Here is an 18,914-nt window from a genome sequence, read left to right on the forward strand (position 1 = left end):
TTCTTATATCAACTATAAAACTATCCTTTTGTTTCCTCTTTCCTATATTCCCTCAGTTTCTTTTTCTTGTTTTCTTGTTATAGGTTGTATTTTTTTAAAACTTTATTTTTAAAAATGGACATCCTTGCTTTACTCATGTTCTTATTGGAAAGGTCTCTAGATTATCCCCATTGTGTATAATGCTAGCTCTTGGTTTTAGATAGATAGTACTTCCCATTTATTCCTATGCTTTTTAGAGTTTTTAGCAGAAATGAGCATTTTATCAAAAGCTTTTTCTGCATCTCCTGATTTTGTTGTTCCTGTTTTTAATATAGTCTAATTTGTTTATAGTTTTCTCAGTATTCAACCAGCTCTGCATTCCCGGCAGAGATGTTATAAGGCTCAAATGAGATAATGTATATGAAGTACTCTGCAAACTTTAAAGCATCTGTGACTTTATAATACGTCTTTGCCATTGGTTGGCAGCATTGGTTGACCTTTTTTGTTGTTTACATTTTCTTCCAGCTTCATTTCTCACACTGAGACTTGGTGTTAGGGCCAGGTTCTATGTACTTTCAGAGGTAATTTGGAGGGCTTTGTAAGAGTCTGAGCTGTGTTACAGGAGTCTTGCAGCTGCTTTCATTAGATTTTGAGTGCTATGTCCTTTAAAGATTTTAGGGCTGCTTGAGCCAGGTAGCTGCATACTTTAAATGAGAAAAATTCAGGAGTGCAGCTCACACTAGCTTGTGATAAACAATTGTTAAATTTTCAGTGTAATCATTTATACCTTGGAAATCAGCAGACGCTACAAATCTGGGCTTGATTTATTGTTCTGTTGATTGTCTAAGCTTAAGAAAGTAATGGAGAAAATATTAAGAATGCAGATTAAAATTAAAAGTATGTTGTAGGGGCAGCTAGGTGGCGCAGTGGATAGAGCACCGGCCCTGGAGTCAGGAGGACCTGAGTTCAAATCTGGCCTCAGACACATAACACTCACTAGCTGTGTGACTCTGGGCAAGTCATTTAACCCCAACTGCCTCACCAAAAAAAAAAAAAAAAGTATGTTGTACATACATTCCCACTCCTGCCCCGAGCCAGTTGTTAAATATTTACTATTATACCCCTGGCCAGAGCTATCATTTTAATTTAGTTTAGTGCCCTCCTTACTGATTTTTCAAAGGTGCATTTTTGTGCATTTGGCAAAATGGGGCATTTCACTGTATACCTCCTTCCACCTCTCTGCCTCTTCTCATCATAGCATTAGTAATAGTATTATATAGTATTCTATAGTATTATACTATAGTATTACTATAGTATTAGTAACTACTCTTTGGGTTGGGTCATTTAGCTAATTCTGAATAGTACTATTGTGTACTATTGGCTAGCTCATATCTCCGTTTCATCCACAAGCATAGCATGAAAGAGACTTAGTCAAATATTTTGCTAAAATATAGTTATGTTATAAATATAAATATAGTTAAACTATATCTACAATATTTTTCTGTTCTGTAGGACTAACTTCATTTCCTTCCTTTCATCTTTTATTGACATAGTCAAATTTCTGTTTGAGACATCGGTCATCCTATTTTTAGACCTCTGATTCCTACTCTTTTTCCTTCATCTAATCATTCCCAGCTAAATTGGCGCCATATTATAATCATAGCCTGTCTTCTTTTAGGCTAAAATTGCTTCAAAAGGGCCCAATATATGAAGCCTTAGATTTACAAAGTAAAAATCTTTTGCTTCTAAAAGATGTTCATTGCAAAAATCCTTTAAATAGTAAGCTCCCCTAGGACATTTGATGATTCCATTTACAAAAATTGATTTCAGGAACATGTGTATTTTATAAAGTAGGTTATACCTTGTACCTAAAATTTAACAGATAAATTATAACTTATCTTTTTTTTTCTTTCAAAGCCTTAAGAAAGAGATTCTTTCTATTTCTCATTGCCATCTCTTCTTTTCCCCTTTTTTCATAGCTTCCTTCCAGAACCACCTTGTCAGAATTCTGTTGAGTTTCTTCCTCTTAAAACTATCAGTTTCCTTTTCTATGTGTCTTACATTTAACTTTTGGCCTATATTAATCTATATTCATTCCTTTTACTCATCCCATTTTCCTTTGGCTTTGGCCAAATAAGTTTTTTTCTCATTTCCTGTGTTGTTCTTTCCCCCTTGCTTCAATGCCATTTCTTCTTTCAAGTTATCTTCCTTTCCAGTTGGTTAAACCGTTGTTGTTCATGATCCATGTCATTAGAGAAGTCTTGCTCCCTGCATCTCTTCCCTACCCTCAATCACCAATTCAGTCCTCCCATTTATATGCCCCAATTTTTCATTAATCAATCAATCAACAGGCATCTATTAAATACTTTCTGTATGAGCTAGGTACTGGGCAAAGAGCTAGAGATACGAAGAAAAAACAAAATTAGCCCTTTCCCTCTATGAGCTCACATTTTATAAATCAGACCTTGAAAGATAAACACAGAGTAGATGACAGGCAACCTTAGAATGGATGGCACCAGCAATCAGAGTGGGTGGAGGAGGTGATCAGGAAATGCCTGCTGGAGAAGATGATGCTTGAACTGAGTCTTAAAGGGAGCCTTGAATTGGAAAACCATGCTAGGAATGTATAAATGTGTAAGCTGGTGCATGGGGAGCGAGAAATGTTCCATGCCTGGAATGCGCTCTCTCCTCTTCTCCCTCTACTGACTTCCTTCACTTCAAGTCCCAACTAAAATTCCATCTTTTACAGGAAGCCTTTCCCAAGCCCTTTTAATTCTAGGGTCTTTTCTCTGTTAATGATTTTCTGCTTATCTTGTATATAGCCTGTTTGCATATGTTTGTTTACATGTTTTCTTCCACATTAGATTATAAGCTCCTTGACAGCAGGGATTGTTTGGTTTTTTTTCCTTTTTCATTTCCCCAGTGCTTAGCACAATGCCTGGCACGTAGTAGGTACTTAATTAGTGTTTACTGATTGATTGATTGAAGCTTGTTGCTTTTTTATGATAGAAGAAAATTATCTTTGGCTAGAGAAGAGAGCCCACTATAGCCTGGCTGCTGTGGGCAATATTATTGGCCAAACCTGAATCAGAGGGTTACTCACACATGCTAGCTACCATTTTCATTTACAGAAAATCCACTCTGGGAAAATACAAGATGCTCCTGGGAGTTAAGATTATTAAAAACCAAACAGCTCTTTGAAAGCTATTAAAGCTTAAAACAACACTAAAACTTTGGGGACACCTGTATATTCTTTGGGAAGTGACAAGAGAGAATGAGCTAACAAGCCCCACTTTTTTTCCTCCTCTGGTTTGTTTTGCTTCGCTTTCTGTGGTTATTTAACAGAGATTATTTTCTTCCCAGGTGTGCTCTGTGGGATGGTGGCCATAGCAGATTCTGTCAAGCAGGAGGCAGCGCTGGCTGTCCATACCCTCAAAAGTATGGGTGTGGATGTGGTTCTGATAACAGGGGACAACAGGAAAACCGCAAAAGCCATCGCCACGCAGGTCTGCTTACGGCTGTGCTTGGTTTGTTGGTTGTATGTGTTCTCCTTGGGAGTCTGTTAATGATTTCTGTGGCCGGCTCCCTTTGGCCCCTCATTTCACAGTATCCTAGGGTTCAGAGTCCCTGGGGACCTTAGAGATCAGGTAGGCCACCGCCTTGTGAGGAAACTTAAGTAATTGGGTGGCATGTATTGTTATCTTCATTTTTACCACAGACACAGATAGTAAATGTCCCACGTCTGCTGACTCGAAAGCTGGGATGCCTTCTAGGCCTCTCATGACTCTCATGTTCTATGTTGGTCTTCATCACTGAAACAGCCAACCTGACCTCGGAGTGAAAAACAACTCCATATGTTTCCTTATTTGCTGGAAAAAAAAAAAGATAACATATCAAAGGAAGATACTTTTCTGGCTCAGCACCTTTGCTTGAATCCCTACCCACTTAGTACAGAATTTGAGCTTTTTCTGAGTGGTAAATCAAGGGAACAAGACCCCTGGGTTTGAATTCTCTCTCTACTTACTAGCTATGTAATTAATCTTGTTTATCGCATACTCGTGCTGATGGAGCTGTGAAGGGGCCTTACAATTCTGGATTCAGTTTTGGAATTAGGCAAGTAACTAAACTGTCCAGACCCTTTAGCCTCACTATTGCACTAAAGGGCACATACCCCTAAGGAATCAAAGGCAGAAACAAAATCCGGTCTATGCCAATTTATTTGTAGCAGTATCCTTTTGTAGTAGCAAAAAGCTAGAAATAGAAAGGTACTTATCGATTGGGAAATGGCCTCCAAAACAAAGGTATCTAAGTGTAATGGGATATTATTGTACAATGAGAAATGAAGAATTCAAAGACGCGTGGAGAGATTTGTAGGAATTGAAGCAGAATCCAGTAAGAAGGAAGAGAATGAGTATAGAATGAATACATCATTATGAAAAGTTCATAGAAGATAAATGTAACTCCAGGTAACTGAAAACCAACAAGCATTTATTAAGCTATTATTATCTGTGAGACACTAAGTTGGGCTCTAGTGATGCAAAGACAGAGAGAGATTGCTTGGCCTCAGGGAGCTTCCAGTCTAATAGGAGAGACAAGATGTACATAATGAGAGGAGGCATTATGGTCCAGAAGAAATAGCACTGGCTTAGGAGTCAGAGGGCATGGGTTCAGATCTCACTGTTGACACTCCATATCAATGTGACCCTGGACAAGTCACTTAAATCGCCTCTAAAAGGAAGGTGTTGAACTAAATGGCCTCTCAGAGCCTTTCCAGCTCCAGGTCTGTGATCCCATGTGTAAAATTAAGGGGTTGGGATGATCATTAAGATTGTTTCCAGCCCTAAATCCTGTGCTTTTAAAAATTAGTTAGTCCTTTTCAACTGATCATACCTTGTCTAAGAAAGAAGAAGCTATACAGAATATTTTAGAGACTAATTTTCAGCATGTCTGCCTCTAAGGAATTTTGGTCCCTGAAAGACACAGAGTGTTGCCAGGCTGTTTCTCAGGGAAAAGGTTATCAAGTTATAATCACAGGGTTGCTTTCATTTACAGTATCTGAACAAATGATAGCTCATGAATGTAGATGAATTCTCCTGATGGTGGCGAAGAGAGTTATCCTCGCCCTTTTAATAATGTGCTCTGCTCACGTGCTAGCATACCAACATAGAATTCCAAAACAGAATCTAGGGTAAAAAACTTCACAAAAATGCCACTGCCAATGATTATGCCAGTGTTGATTTCTTCTTTGCTTAAAGTTGGACTCACATACTTTTAAACATCTGTTTTATGCTTTTTCTATACCTGCAATGGTCCTTGTAGGTCAGTAGAGAGGCAGCATAGAGTAGTAGATAGTATACTGGATTTGGGGTCAGGATGACTTGGATTTGAATCCTGCCTCAAACACTTATAGCTGTGTAGCCTTGGGTATGTCTCTTAATGTCTCTATACCTCAGTTTTCTCATCCAAAGAATGGGGATCGTGACAGCATCTGCTACAGAGTTGTTGTGAAGATCAAATGAAATGATGTATGTAAAGCACTTTGCAAAGCCCAGAAAAGCTCTGTATAAATGTCAGCTGTCATTACTATTGCTGTTATTGGATTCCTATATAGTATGACTTGAGGGGACCTGAGAAGGCTCCTTCACTTGCCCATCAACTGTCCCAAAATGCACCATTAGTGATTCATTCCTTTGGGTTAAAGCATTATGGTCCCTGTTTAAAAAGCAAATATCCCTTAACCAGAGAGCCCAGTAAAACTTCTAGTCCCTCATACGTCAGTGTGATCCTTTAATTCTGACATAGAATATTAGAAGTGACCTTAGAGGTGAGCTGGTTTAGGGATCTTTAACTTTTATGTGGCAGTTTGATAACCAGTCCATGAGCCTCTTCTCAGAGTAATGTTCTTAAAGAACTGAAGGAAATTATAAATTTCAGTTAGAGGTTAGTAAAAATAAAGATGTAATTTTCCCTATCCAAGATCACAGACCCCCTGAAATCAATCCATGGACCCAAGCCCCAGGTTAAGAACCTCTATTCAGTTCACGCCCAACCTCTCATTGATGAGGAAACTGAAGGTGACAGAGGTTGTGGTTTTCCCAAGTTGTTATCATTTTCCGGTATTTGAGAAACATGTTAGATATTATCTATATCACATAGTTGTAAGCAGATTTTGATGATTAGAAAGAAGGAAAAGAAATTAAGAACATGAGACATGGGCCAGGGAGAGGAGTTGGGGTGGGGATGGTACAGGGAGCATATAAAAACCTCACAGTATCCTAGGATTTAGAGACTATAGAATCCCACACCCTCATTTTACCGGTAGGGAAACTGAGGTCCAGGGAAATTAGGACTTGTCCAAGGTCCCTCAGGGAAGCAATAGCAAAGCTAGGTCTTCATTCTCTAACTCCATATTGTCATGCCAGAAAAGAGAGGTTGAAAACAAAGCCGGGAGCCCTAGAGATGAGATTAGCACTGTTTCCTGGGGACAACGTTGACTGAAACTGTCCACGCTCTTGGGCTTTTAAAAATCACCTTATGTTTAGCAATAGCTGATGAAGAAAGTATCAGTAAATACAGATGTCCTCACACAATGTAATCCAGGCATTGTTACTTCTTGTTTTCTAGAAGTTGGCTGAAACTCAGGACATGGGGATTTGCACGGGAGATTTTATGGCTTAGGAATGCCTGATGGCAATTATCTGGTGATGCTGCATTAAATCTTGAACTCTAGAGGACAGATTCAGGAAAACAGAATTTGCCAGAGGTGGAGGTGATAGTGCCTTTCCACCAGCTCATGTTTACCTGAGAAGCTTAGTTAGAAGTAATGGCTGTATTAAAAAAAAAAAAAAGTAGTAATGGCTGTGTCCGAGGTCTGCAATGGGAGTTCTAAGAAAGACCTGGCTTTTGCTGTCCACCTCTGCCACAACTCCCTGTGTGGCTTTGGGCAGGTCATTTGTATCCTCCTCCATAGAAGGAATGGGTTAGAGTTAATCTGTGGTTCCCAGCCTTTTGCTATGAGGAACCTTTTTTGATGTCAAACAAATTCCATTAATAAACTTCTGCTAGGAAAAGTATTCTTAATATATATATACATGATTTTATACACACACACACACACACACACACACACACACACACACACGATGACAAAGCGACAATACCTGATGCATGTAGGAATACATGGACCCTCTTTTAATAACTGTCACTAAATTGGAGCCACTACAGTAAATCATCCCAATCAATGAACATTTATTAAGCGCTCACTATATTCCAGGCACTATGCTAAACTCTGGGGACACAATGACAGAAGTGAAACAGTCCCTGCCCTCAAAGAGCTTACACTCTATTGGAGGTCTCCATGGTCTCAGTTCTAAAAGTCTGTGATTCTGTGATCTCCCTTGAGCTGCTGAGGTGCTTACTTTATTACTTAGTAGCCATCCCAAATAAGTTTATTCTTCTGGTATTTGTATGCATTTCCAGTTCCTGCCTTGATAATAGGATAATTACAATCCACCTTTATTTGGTGCCTTGAGATTTATAATGCTTTTTTTGCATCAGCCCTGTGGGTAGGTAGTACATGTATCATTATCATCCCCATTTTAAAGATGAGAAAACTAAGGCTCAGAAAATGTACAGGAGTTTCCCAATGTCCAGCTCTCTTTCCATTGTACCATATTACCTTACTAGCCAGCCTCATCTCTCAGCCCTCCTTGATCTGAGAGATAGGTGGTCAAGGCACAATGACAGTATGTTGTTATCTTTCCCAGTGTAGCCCACCTCTATTGATCACATATGTTCTTGGTGCAAGAGGAAGGACTGGAAGCCCTGGGCTTCTGAGGGCTGTTATTGCTTTCTGATACCACACTGTGATTTTCTTTCCTTTACAGGTAGGCATTAACAAAGTTTTTGCAGAGGTCCTCCCCTCTCACAAGGTGGCAAAGGTCCAGGAGCTTCAAAACCAAGGGAAGAAAGTGGCCATGGTAGGAGATGGAGTGAATGACTCCCCAGCCTTGGCAAGGGCTGATGTCGGTATTGCCATTGGGACAGGGACCGATGTAGCTATTGAAGCCGCCGATGTTGTCCTCATTAGGGTGAGCTTGGATCTCTCTACCTGCCTTCTTTTTTTCCCCTAACTTGGAGAAGGAAGTGGGATGGGAGGAGGAGGGTGTAATCAATGAAGATGGCTTCCTGAGTTGCAATATGCTCCTGTGTTTCAGAACGATTTGCTAGATGTGGTTGCTAGCGTTCATCTTTCCAAGAGGACTGTCCGGAGAATACGAATAAATCTGATCTTGGCCTTAATTTATAACCTTATTGGGATACCCATTGCAGCAGGTAGGTGGTGATTTGCAATTGGTTTGTTGCAAAGATGTTCATCAAGTCGGTCTTGACTCGAAAGAAGGAGTAGAGGAGCTGTCTTGGTTTAATTTTTTTATGAATTGGAGATGAGCTGTACCCTGATGGAGAGAGATAACTAGCTATATCATGCATTTCTCTATCTATATTTTTGGGAGACAGATAGAAAATTGTTTACTTGGATCTATCCACCAAGGGAGAGAATGGGGTTTTCTGAGGCAAAAAACTTTGAGGTACCAACAGGATCATAGGACATTTTAACAAAAAAAAAAAATGAACAATTTCTACTTGTACTGCCCACATAAGTGGGAGGGACATCTTTTTTTCCCAGGACAGAGGGTGTGAAAGAAGGAACCACACTATCTTTATGTTCTCATGAGAAAGGTCTCTAGCACATCAGGTAGTATAATAGCTAGCATTTTTATAGAACTTTAAGATTTACAAAGCACTTGACTCACTTTAAGGTAAGGTAAATATTATTAGCTTCATTTTTTGCAAATGAGGAAGAAGGGAAGGAAAGATTAAATGAATTGCCCAAGATCAGACAGCTAAAAAGTGCCAGAACCAGGACCCTCCAAGTCTAACTTTCTTTTTTTCTTGAAATGGAAATTTATTTAAAAGTCTTTTTATTAATTAATTTATTTATTTTTAGTTTTCAACATTCACTTCTGCAAGATTTTGAGTTCCAAATTTCCTCCCCATCTCTCTCCTCCCCCCATCCAAGACAGCCTGCATTCTGATTTCCCTATCCCTCAATCTGCCCTCCTTTCTATCACCCTCTTCCTTTCTCTTAGTCCCTTCCCCTTCTGTTTTTCTCTAGGGCAAGATGGATTCCTATACCTCATTGCCTGTATAACTTATTTCCCAGTTGCAAGTAAAAACAGTTTTTAACATTCGTTTTTAAAACTTTAAGTTCTAAATTCTCTCTCTTCCTCCCTCCCCACCCACCATCGTTGAGAAAGCAAACAATTTGATATAGGTTATACATGGGTAGTCATGCAAAACACTTACATAATAGTCATGTTGTGAAAGACTAACTATATTTCCCTCCATCCTATCCCACCCACCCACCCCCGTTTATTCTGTTCTCTCCTTTGACCCTGTCCCTCCTCAAAAGTGTTGGCTTTTAATGACCCCCTCGCCCAATCTGCCCTCCCTTCTATCATTCCTCCCCTCTCTTATCTCCTTCCTCCCTATTTTCCTGTAGGGTGAGATAGATTTCTATACCCAATTGAATGTGTATGTCATTCCCTCCTTAAGCCAAATCTCATGAGAATAAGATTCCCTCATTCCCTCTCACTTTCCCCTGTTTCCCCTCCATCATAAAAGCTTTTTCTTGTCTGTTTTATGAGATAATTTATGCCACTCTACCTCTCCTTTTCTCCTTCTCCCAGTACAATCCTTTCTCACCTCTTAATTGTATTTTTTAGACATCGTCCCTTCATGTTCAATTTACCCTGTGCCTTCTGTCTATATATATTTCCTCCAACTACTCTAAACTGAAAAAGATCTCATAAGTTGCAAATATCATCTTTCCATGTAGGAATGTAAACAGTGCAACTTTATTGTTTTTGTTTTTGTTTTTTTGTTGTTTTTTTTTTTTTAGGCGATTGGGGTTAAGTGACTTGCCCAGGGTCACACAGCTAGTAAGTGTCAAGTGTTTGGTCTGAGGCCGGATTTGAACTCAGGTCCCCCTGACTTCAGGGCCAGTGCTCTATCCACTGCATCATCTAGCTGCCCCAATAGAGCAACTTTAGTAAGTCCTTTATGCAAGTCCAGTCTTTCTGCCACATTTGATACCATATGGAGAGGTTGTGATCTATGTCCCTAGAGGGAGTATCTGCTGGACAGATGAAATCACACATCTTGCAAAGTATGAAAGGGTCTCTTCGTCCTCACTTGCCCACCTGCTGTCTCCCTTTGCCAACACCCTTCTCTGTCTCTCCCACATCTATCTCAATCCAAAGATCCAGCTCTCCCTTTGGATCTTGTCAAGATGAAGCCCTGTGTCTAAAGTTTGTAACACCTAACTCCCGCATCTCCTTCCCTCCCTACTCCCTCCATGTGAAACTTCTACAGTCAGAAAGCTAGTATTTCCATAGATAGCACTTACATAGAGCTTTAAGGTTTGCAAAGCATTCTACAGATTATCCCATTTTATGTTCACAAGCACCCTGGGAGGTAGATGTTATTATCATCTCCCTTTTGCAACTGAGGAAACTGAGGAATAGGAGTGAAATTTCTAATGTAGAGAAATGCTCACATTGTGGTAGAGAAGAGGGATGAAATCTCTGAACATGACTTCTCCATCTTTAGTCTCTCTCACTTTCTTTGTAATTACAGGCAGCTCATGTAACAGGGATTAGTGCTCTTGCCAGCATTCATTTCTCATTCAGTAGGGCAGTAGAACCATCCCCTCCTCTCAGAATTATGGTTGAAAGCTTGCTTTCACCTCCAGTACTTTTCAGTCTGACAAAGAGCCAGGCACTTGTGTGGCCAGGTCATTTCACCTGTCTTGGTTTCCATATCTATATTGTGTCAGGACTAAGCCCCCTTGTTTCTGTTAAAACAAAATGCTTTGACGTCCTTGGGTGAGAACTGATCTTCAAACACTCCGATGATCTGGTATTTAATCAGCATGAATTCCCTCCACCAATATAGCTTGTTCTCAACCCCTCAGGTCTTTTTGAGTTTCTCCCTGAAAAAATTCATCACCTGGGGCAGCTAGGTGGCGCAGTGGATAGGCACCGGCCCTGAAGTCAGGAGGACCTGAGTTCAAATCCAACCTCAGACCAAACACTTGACACTTACTAGCTGTGTGACCCTGGGCAAGTCACTTAACCCCAATTACCAAAAAAAAAACAAAACCCCCAAAAAAAGAACAAAAAAAAAACCTCCAACAAAATTCATCACCTGCAAACTAACCTTCTAGTGGGGCTTCTAGAAGGGGAACTTTGCTTCTAGTGGGGAGCCTCTCTATAACTAGCTAGTAGAGTAATGGAGAGTCTACTGACAAGCCTTTCTTGAATGCCTACTATGTGCTAGAGATTATAGGTAAGAAGATAAGCCTGCCCTCCAGTAGCTTATATTCTAAAAAGACATATAATTTACTACCAGATAGGATTTGAAACCTTCAGCTTCAAAGGACCTGTCAGAATTTGTGCAATGTAGGCATGGACTTTGGGAATTCTCAATGGGATGAAAGTAGGACTTGGGAGTAACCTGTAAATTCAAAAAATTATAATAATTATTACTATTATTATATAATATTATTATAACTTTGTGCCAGTAGCCTACATTTAAAAAAAAAACAACCCTCTCTCCTGTGTTAATGTAACTTTTTCCTAATTTTTTTTTCTGATCATGTTTGCTGCTTATGATCATAGATGGAGAGCTTCAAGGGGCCTCAGAGTTCAACTATTGCAACCCTCCCTCATTTTATGGATGAGGATGCAGAGGTCCAGGGAAGCTGTGACTTTTCCAAAGACATTTGGGTGGTATACGAGGCAAGATTTGAACCCAGGCCCTCTTGCCTCCAGGATCAGTATGCTTTCCCCTGTTCCATGCTCCATTCCACTGTTTCACTTCCCTTTCCCCAAACCTCTCCCCAAATGCCTTGATAAATTATATACATCTATAAAATTGTCCTTAAACTTTACAACGCCATATGCAGACCAGTTTCAGGAAGAGCCAAGCAGATGGGATCATTAAGGAGCATTAATTCTCTTTTACCATTCCACGATTTCACACTCCCTAGCTTTGAAAACATAGTAACTGAATTGTTTCATTCTAAAGTGCTTTGTGCTTAGTAGAGAAGCTCTGAAGATGATTTTGACAGTGCTCAGGGAGTGGGGAGCTGTGGTGAGAAGGCAGCTTGGTGGCAAGTTGGATATTGTGCCAGACACGGAGTCAGGAAGACTCATCTTCCTGAGTTCAAATCTGGCCTCAGACACTTATTAGCTGTGTGACCCTGGGCAAGTCACTTAACTCTGTTTGCCTCAGTTTCCTCATCTGTAAAATGAGCTGGAGAAGGAAATGGTAAACCACTCCAGTCTCTTTGCCAAGGAAACCACAAATGGGGTCACGAAGTCTCAGACATGACTGAAATAACCAAACAACAACAAAAAAGAGGAGGGCAGAAGAGAAGAGGGCAAGAGAGAGAGAAACATGTAAAACAATAGATTGCCATCCCCCAGAGATAACCTTTTGGGTTTAGGATCATGTTGTAGCTTCTGTGATGGCATAGATGGGGGTACTCTGCCAGATGGTGCAGACCACAAGTCTCCGCACCCTCTCATTCCTTTGCTGTTGCTGTTCATTTCCTTCCACAAATCCTCCTCACCAGATCTCCCTGGCAGGCTGGAGGACATCCTCTGGGCCTTTTAATATGGTGGCTAGCACAGCATTCAGGAGCTTTCCTCGCTATCCATTCTGTAGGCAGGACTAGCACACCTTTACCAATCACACATCTGCTGGATAATTTATTTTATGCCATTTCTTGGGGCAGCCTGCTCCCCTGTACTCTATATTTCTCCCTTGCCTTCTGGATTACCCATGATTTGATTTTTTTGCTACATGATGGTCCATGATTCACAGCCTGATGGCATCACTGGGAAAACACTGGTATGAAGAAAGGATAGATTTTTTTTTTGCCCGAGTTAGGACAACTAAAGGTAGTCCTGGAGTTGTGGTGAGCTGGTGCAGTGCACACTTTCCTTTTGCTTCCTGAAGGGTTTAGTAATTAAATTCAACAAACACCTATTAAACCCCTCCTAGGGGCAAGGCACTGGGGATACAAAATCTAAAACAAAATGATCCCTTCCCTCAAGGAACTTACAGTCTACTAGAGGGACAACAGCCTACACACAGGCAAGCCAACTTAGAGTATCCACAAAGTAACTTCAAGAGGAAGGAAACACTAGGAACTGGGGGGAGGGATCATGAAAGGCCTCAGGCTGTTCTGGAAAGAAGCTTGGGACTCTCTGAGTCAGAGGATGATTGTTTTTGTTTGTTTTTCATTCCTGAAGAAGACCAATGACATCAGGAAGGTGATGTATTGACTTGCGAGTGAATTGGATTTAAGTGAGGCAGGGCTGTGCAAAGTCAGCAGCCTCACTCTCTACTCCAGAGCCATCTAGACCACCAAGGTCAAAGTACAGGGGAGGAAGATGAAGATTATCATACCCTAGTTCCCTCCTACCTATTTAGTCTTCTGACACCCTATACCCCACCATGTACTCTTCAATCCAGTGACACCATTTTCCTGGTTCTTCTACAAACAAGACACTCATCTCTCAGCTTCAGGCATTTTCTCTGGCTGTCCCCCATGCCTGGAATGCTCTCCCTCCTGTGTCTAACTACTGACCTCCCTGGCTTCCTTTAAGTCCCAATTAATAAAAGAAGTCTTCCTTAACCCCTCTTAATTCCAGTGCCTTCTCTCTGTTAATTATTTCCTATTTATCCTGTATATAGCCTGCTGTGTATATATTTATTTTCATGTTGTCTCTTCTATTAGATCGTAAGCTCCTTGAGGACAGGGACTGTCTTTTGCTTCTTTTTGTATTCCTCAGTATTTAGTATAGTGCCTGGCACATGGTAGGTTTTTAATAAATGTCTATTGATTGATTGTAGTGGAGCTATCTGACCAGTTTAACCAAAAGGTAGAATTTTAGAACATAAATCTTGATAGTAAGGATTGGTTCACTCTTTGTTTTTGTATTCTGGTGTCTAGCACTTAGTAGGCACCTAACAAGTGCTCCTTTTTTGCTCAAAAAAGGAGAGAAATACTGGAAAGGCAGGTGGGAGTCATTGTTTAGGGCTTTAAATGTGAGGCTGAGGTTGGTTTTGTTTGCTTTTAAATTTTAATGTATGTTTATTTCTTGTTGGCTAGGCGTGTTCATGCCCATTGGCATTGTACTGCAGCCCTGGATGGGATCCGCTGCCATGGCCGCGTCCTCCGTGTCTGTGGTGCTTTCCTCGCTACAGCTGAAGTTGTAAGTGCCGTGGAGAGTAAAGGGAGACCACAAGGTCTAGGATAGAAAGGCTGTCCCTGCTTGAAAAACACAGGTCACCTTCTCAGCAGAGCTTTTCTTCTTTATGGTCTTGAGATGGCTCATCTGTGAGTCTGGGTTTGCCGCAATGGGGCATCCCTAATCTATTCATCTGAAGCTGAGATTTAAGATGAGAAAGTTTCCAGTGGAGCTGAATGTGCTATTTGTAAAATTATTCATAAACACAAACTCTCTAGTGATGATTAACATGATAAATGTAGCTGCCCTGCGTTATATCCAAATGGTGTCATCTTTGCTCTCAAAGAGGTTCTTTCAGTTGTCTTTTTTTTAAAGATGCCTACTACTTGGGAAAATTTTAAAGTAGGAGAAAAACTGCCCCCTGGCAAGTAGAGCCATTTTTTCCTTTAAAGGAAATGAGATTCAAGAGGACAGGAGGGAAATGTAGCTCCTGTTGTAGGAGAGGTGGGTGAGGAATGTTGCATACATAATCAGAGGTGATTACCGAGTCTGCAGTTTTTGTTTAAATTCCTTTCCCTGGTTACTTGGGAAGTCTCCTGAGATGGGAGTAGAGGTATAACTAGACATGATTAGAGTAAAAACCAAAGGTACCCACAAATAATAAAAGTAAACAATAAAATAACATAAATGGGGCAACCCTTGGTACTGTCTTTTTAGCTTTTCTTTTGGGGATCACCCTTGTTTAAAGTCTTTCAGCAGGCATAACATTTCCTTAGTCTACAAGAGCTAACAAAAAAAAAAACTAAAAAATTCCATAAGGCTTTCCTTGTCTCCTTCTTCCTAGTTACAAGAAACCAGATATGGAAAAGTATGAAGCCCAAGCCCACGGGCACATGAAACCCCTTAATCCATCCCAGGTCAGTGTTCACATTGGGATGGATGACCGGCGAAGGGACAACAAGGCCACCTCATGGGATCAAGTCAGCTACGTCAGCCAAGTGTCACTGGCCTCCCTGATGTCAGATAGGTTGTCTCGGCACAGCTCCCTGATAGAAGGTGGAGGGGACAAATGGTCACTACTTGATCGGGATGAAGAACAGTCCATCTGAAAGGCAGCAGCCATCACAGAACGTTAGCAGCACGATCAGGGTGCCATGTTTCCCGGAGGATCAGTGAGTTCCCCCATACACAAAAGGAGATGGGGAGGGATTCTTTTGCTTCAGCTCAGCTAAACATCTGTAGCATTGCTTTTCCTTTGTGGGGAAGAACTGAAATCTTCTCTGGCATTGGGAGTGATTCTGATGCACTTGCTCTTGACCAGGGCAACCTGTGGCTATTCCCAGAAACAATTTTAGGCCTAGGAAAAAGAGTTCTGATGCATGGCAACCATCTTCAACACTGGTTTGGAATACACATGGAGAAAAGCTTCAGCCTCCACCATTTTATCAATTCTCTGCTTTTGGAGAAGGAAAAAAATCCCCTCTAAAGGGGAGGAAAGCCAGGGTCCCTCACGGTTTCCCTTTTACCGTTTGGGATGAATAGTAATAATGAAATGTGGAAAATCACACTAGTACTAAAAAGCTGGCTAAGCTTTTCTGTAGAGTCCATGTAAAAACTTCCTATCATTGTTTTCATTAATGGAAGTCTTTACATTTATCATATTGTCGAGACCATGGTTTACCTCAAGGTGCCATTCTCTTACAGCATTCGACCTCTTTTTCAGTTTTCATCTTTCCTCCCCCTCTTCCCAACATCCCTTTCCCCTCTCCAGGACCCTTCCCCTGCCCCCACCCCCCATGCTTGTATTCCCTTAATTTGTGGTCATGGTCCTTTGGCCCTTTATTACCCATCTCTGGAATCCCTCTATCTGCTACAGTGTGTTCTGCTTCCTTTCCGATGTTTCTTCACTCTGACTTGACTTGTGCACTTCCTGGCTGAGGTGGTGCATCCGTATATATGTGCCAGATGGCTCACCATCTATCTTTGTGTGATGGGGAATGTTTTTGTCACCCAAGGCCTCTCAGTCATTGCTTCTCACTGCAGAGGGATGGGGTGCACTGTTCTGCCACAGCAGCTGCTGCTGGGAGCCTGAGATTTAAGAGCAGATTAAAACCCTCTCTTCCTAGAGGTTGTGGGGCCCCGGCAAAAGGGGACAGCAGTGCCACTCTGCTAAGCACAGGGCACTGTTCAGGTGTTTGTGATTGGCAAGCAGGGGGCTGGGGAGGGAGGAAGAAATGAGGAGTGTTTTCTGTTGAAAGCAGTCTCTCAAACAGGATTGTTTAGTAAATCAAAGCCTCCTCAGCTAATTCATGGCCTTCTGTAGACCTGCATGAGCCCTGCAAAAAATAGGGAGGAAGTATTTTTGGGGAGTCGAAGGGGGAACAACTGGACCTTCTCAAATGAAAGATGCATATTTTTTAAATTCATCAGCTACTTGCAAATGGCATCCACATCAAGAAGGCAGATGGATCTTGTTTTATTGTCTAAGTTAATTTGCTGCAGCTGATAATTGGAGGGACCATATGGAAATGGGCTGGTGGAAGGACTCCACCGGCTGAAGTAGTAAAATGGACCCTTTAGACAGTGAGGTTGGAGGATTTGTGAGGACAGAGGGGCTGTGACTGATAGATGTTGTGCTATTTCAAGCCGTGATCAATATTTGCCAGCAAAAAATATTTTTAAATGAAAAAAAATTTTACACCCTAGTTTCTGGGGATACATGTGCTATATAAACAAAAGTTAATTGCACTGACGTTGAATGGAGTTCAATAATGAGAGGAAGGTTAGTTTTTCTACGTTATGGGCTATTTTATTTTCCTGGAGTTTTTTCCTCTGAAATCCAGAATTCTATTTTCTTACCTGTCCCTTTTACCCTTTTCTTTGTTTTCCTTCTTTTCTATTGGTTTTCCTCAGTAAAATTTCCATTTTTCTAAGTTAATAACATAAAGGTAATTTTGTTGATTTTTAAAAAGCTTTAAAAATCTTAAATGCCATGTTTATATACTACATGAAAATATTTGTGTAATTGTAAAGAAAAAAACCTCATAAATGTGCAATAGTTGAAGGATTTATTTTGGGACTCATAGAATGTTTACTATTTTTAAAATACTTCTTATGCAACCTTAAAATAAAGTTGTTACCATTTATCCATTTCCAAAACTATTTTCGTCATTCTCTCTTTGGGAGTAGGAGGCTGTACTTTTGGTATTATGTGGTGAGTCCAGGACAGTACTTTTCTAAAGGCTGGCCAATAGTATACTTACAACACTAAAAGAAGTAAAGAGATAGAAAGAGATAGAATTGACAAGATTTAGCGACAGATTAGACATGGCTGGGTGAAAGAGTCAGGAGTTGTGAGTAACACCTAGGTTGCAAGTCTACATGACCAGGAGGATTCTTTGTATCTCCATTGCTTTCACAGTGCCTGATGTATATAGTAGGTGCTAATAAACATTTTATGACTAACCCAACAGTAAGAGGGAAATTTGTAAGAAAGGAGGGTCTTAGGGCAAAGACAACACATTCAGTTTTGGACATGTTGAGTTTAATATGTCTAAATCCAGTACCCGATGTTCAATAAGCAGTTAGAGATGGAAGACTGGAGGTTCAGGAGAGAGGTTAAGGCTTGATAAATAGATCTGAGAATTATCTACATAGAGATAATTGAATCCTTGGGAATTGATGAGATCACTAAGCAAAATAGTAACACAACACAATGATGTTGTGTCTGCAGTCAGGTCAGAGTCAGAAGATCAGGGTCCTGATACCTTAAAGATTTTATTTTCTCTGGGAGAGAATTTGCTATGTAAATATTTATAATCAGTATCATCCAGAAGACTCCAACATGTGATGCTATTAAAACATCATTGTTTCTCCAACAACCTTTTTTCCCCATTAGTCTATGAGATTTTAAATCAAAAATGGCCCTGGTACAATTTCCATTATTGAAGAAATTTAGGGGTATGCTTGCAGTTCTGACGTTCTGTGCTTATGAATTCTGGTTTCAGAAGAATGGTGTCTGAAAATGGGATTGATACTGGAGAAAAACAGGTGATGTCACAGGTTCACTTAAGGGATCAAGGTTAACAGAACCCAACGTAATGCAAAATCAACTCCAAATGCTGGTGAATGAGGAATGACTGATTATTCATGTTACAGAAGGATCTTTTGATTCACAGAAGGGGCTCCTTTCAGAATTCATTTTATATATAATAGGAACCTTCCCCAATTCCATTTAAAATAGCATATTAAATAATTTAGAGAAAATTGACTTGCCTACAACTTTGCCAAATTACATCTGTTCAGTTAATTGAGGGTATACATCCAGACAGCAATGATGCGTGTTTTGACCTTCCCCCTCCCCCACATTACACGTACATGGTGAAAACACATTCTTTACTCAGCAAGAATCAGCCAGTAAGAACATCAGAACCCATTCTTCATTTGCAATCTCCACTTGGGCAATGATACAAACACCCTCGTTTGGGCTGCCTCCAAAGGGAGATGTGTGTATGTCTGCCCTTTCCTTTGTGCAAAGACAATAACCAAGGTTGAAATTACAGGACAGAATGTAAGCGTGTTAAATAATGCTGAAATACCAGCATTTACTTC

General features: G+C 40.6%; 1 protein-coding gene across 1 annotated transcript in view; it reads left to right on the forward strand.

The window, feature by feature from the left end:
- The window catches only part of ATP7B (ATPase copper transporting beta), a 107,007-nt gene extending 89,844 nt beyond the window's left edge, over positions 1–17,163 (forward strand). Inside the window, exons 14-18 of the mRNA XM_027856914.1 lie at positions 3,343–3,485; positions 7,866–8,069; positions 8,196–8,313; positions 14,225–14,327; positions 15,148–17,163. Of these exons, the coding sequence (XP_027712715.1) occupies positions 3,343–3,485; positions 7,866–8,069; positions 8,196–8,313; positions 14,225–14,327; positions 15,148–15,412 (833 nt within the window). The 3' untranslated portion in view covers positions 15,413–17,163. The remainder of the gene's footprint in view (positions 1–3,342; positions 3,486–7,865; positions 8,070–8,195; positions 8,314–14,224; positions 14,328–15,147) is intronic.
- Positions 17,164–18,914: the final 1,751 nt, after the last annotated feature.

The sequence above is a fragment of the Vombatus ursinus genome, unplaced genomic scaffold (genome assembly GCF_900497805.2).
Source record: "Vombatus ursinus unplaced genomic scaffold, bare-nosed wombat genome assembly UNPS02011700.1, whole genome shotgun sequence".
Classification (NCBI taxonomy): Eukaryota; Metazoa; Chordata; class Mammalia; order Diprotodontia; family Vombatidae; genus Vombatus; species Vombatus ursinus.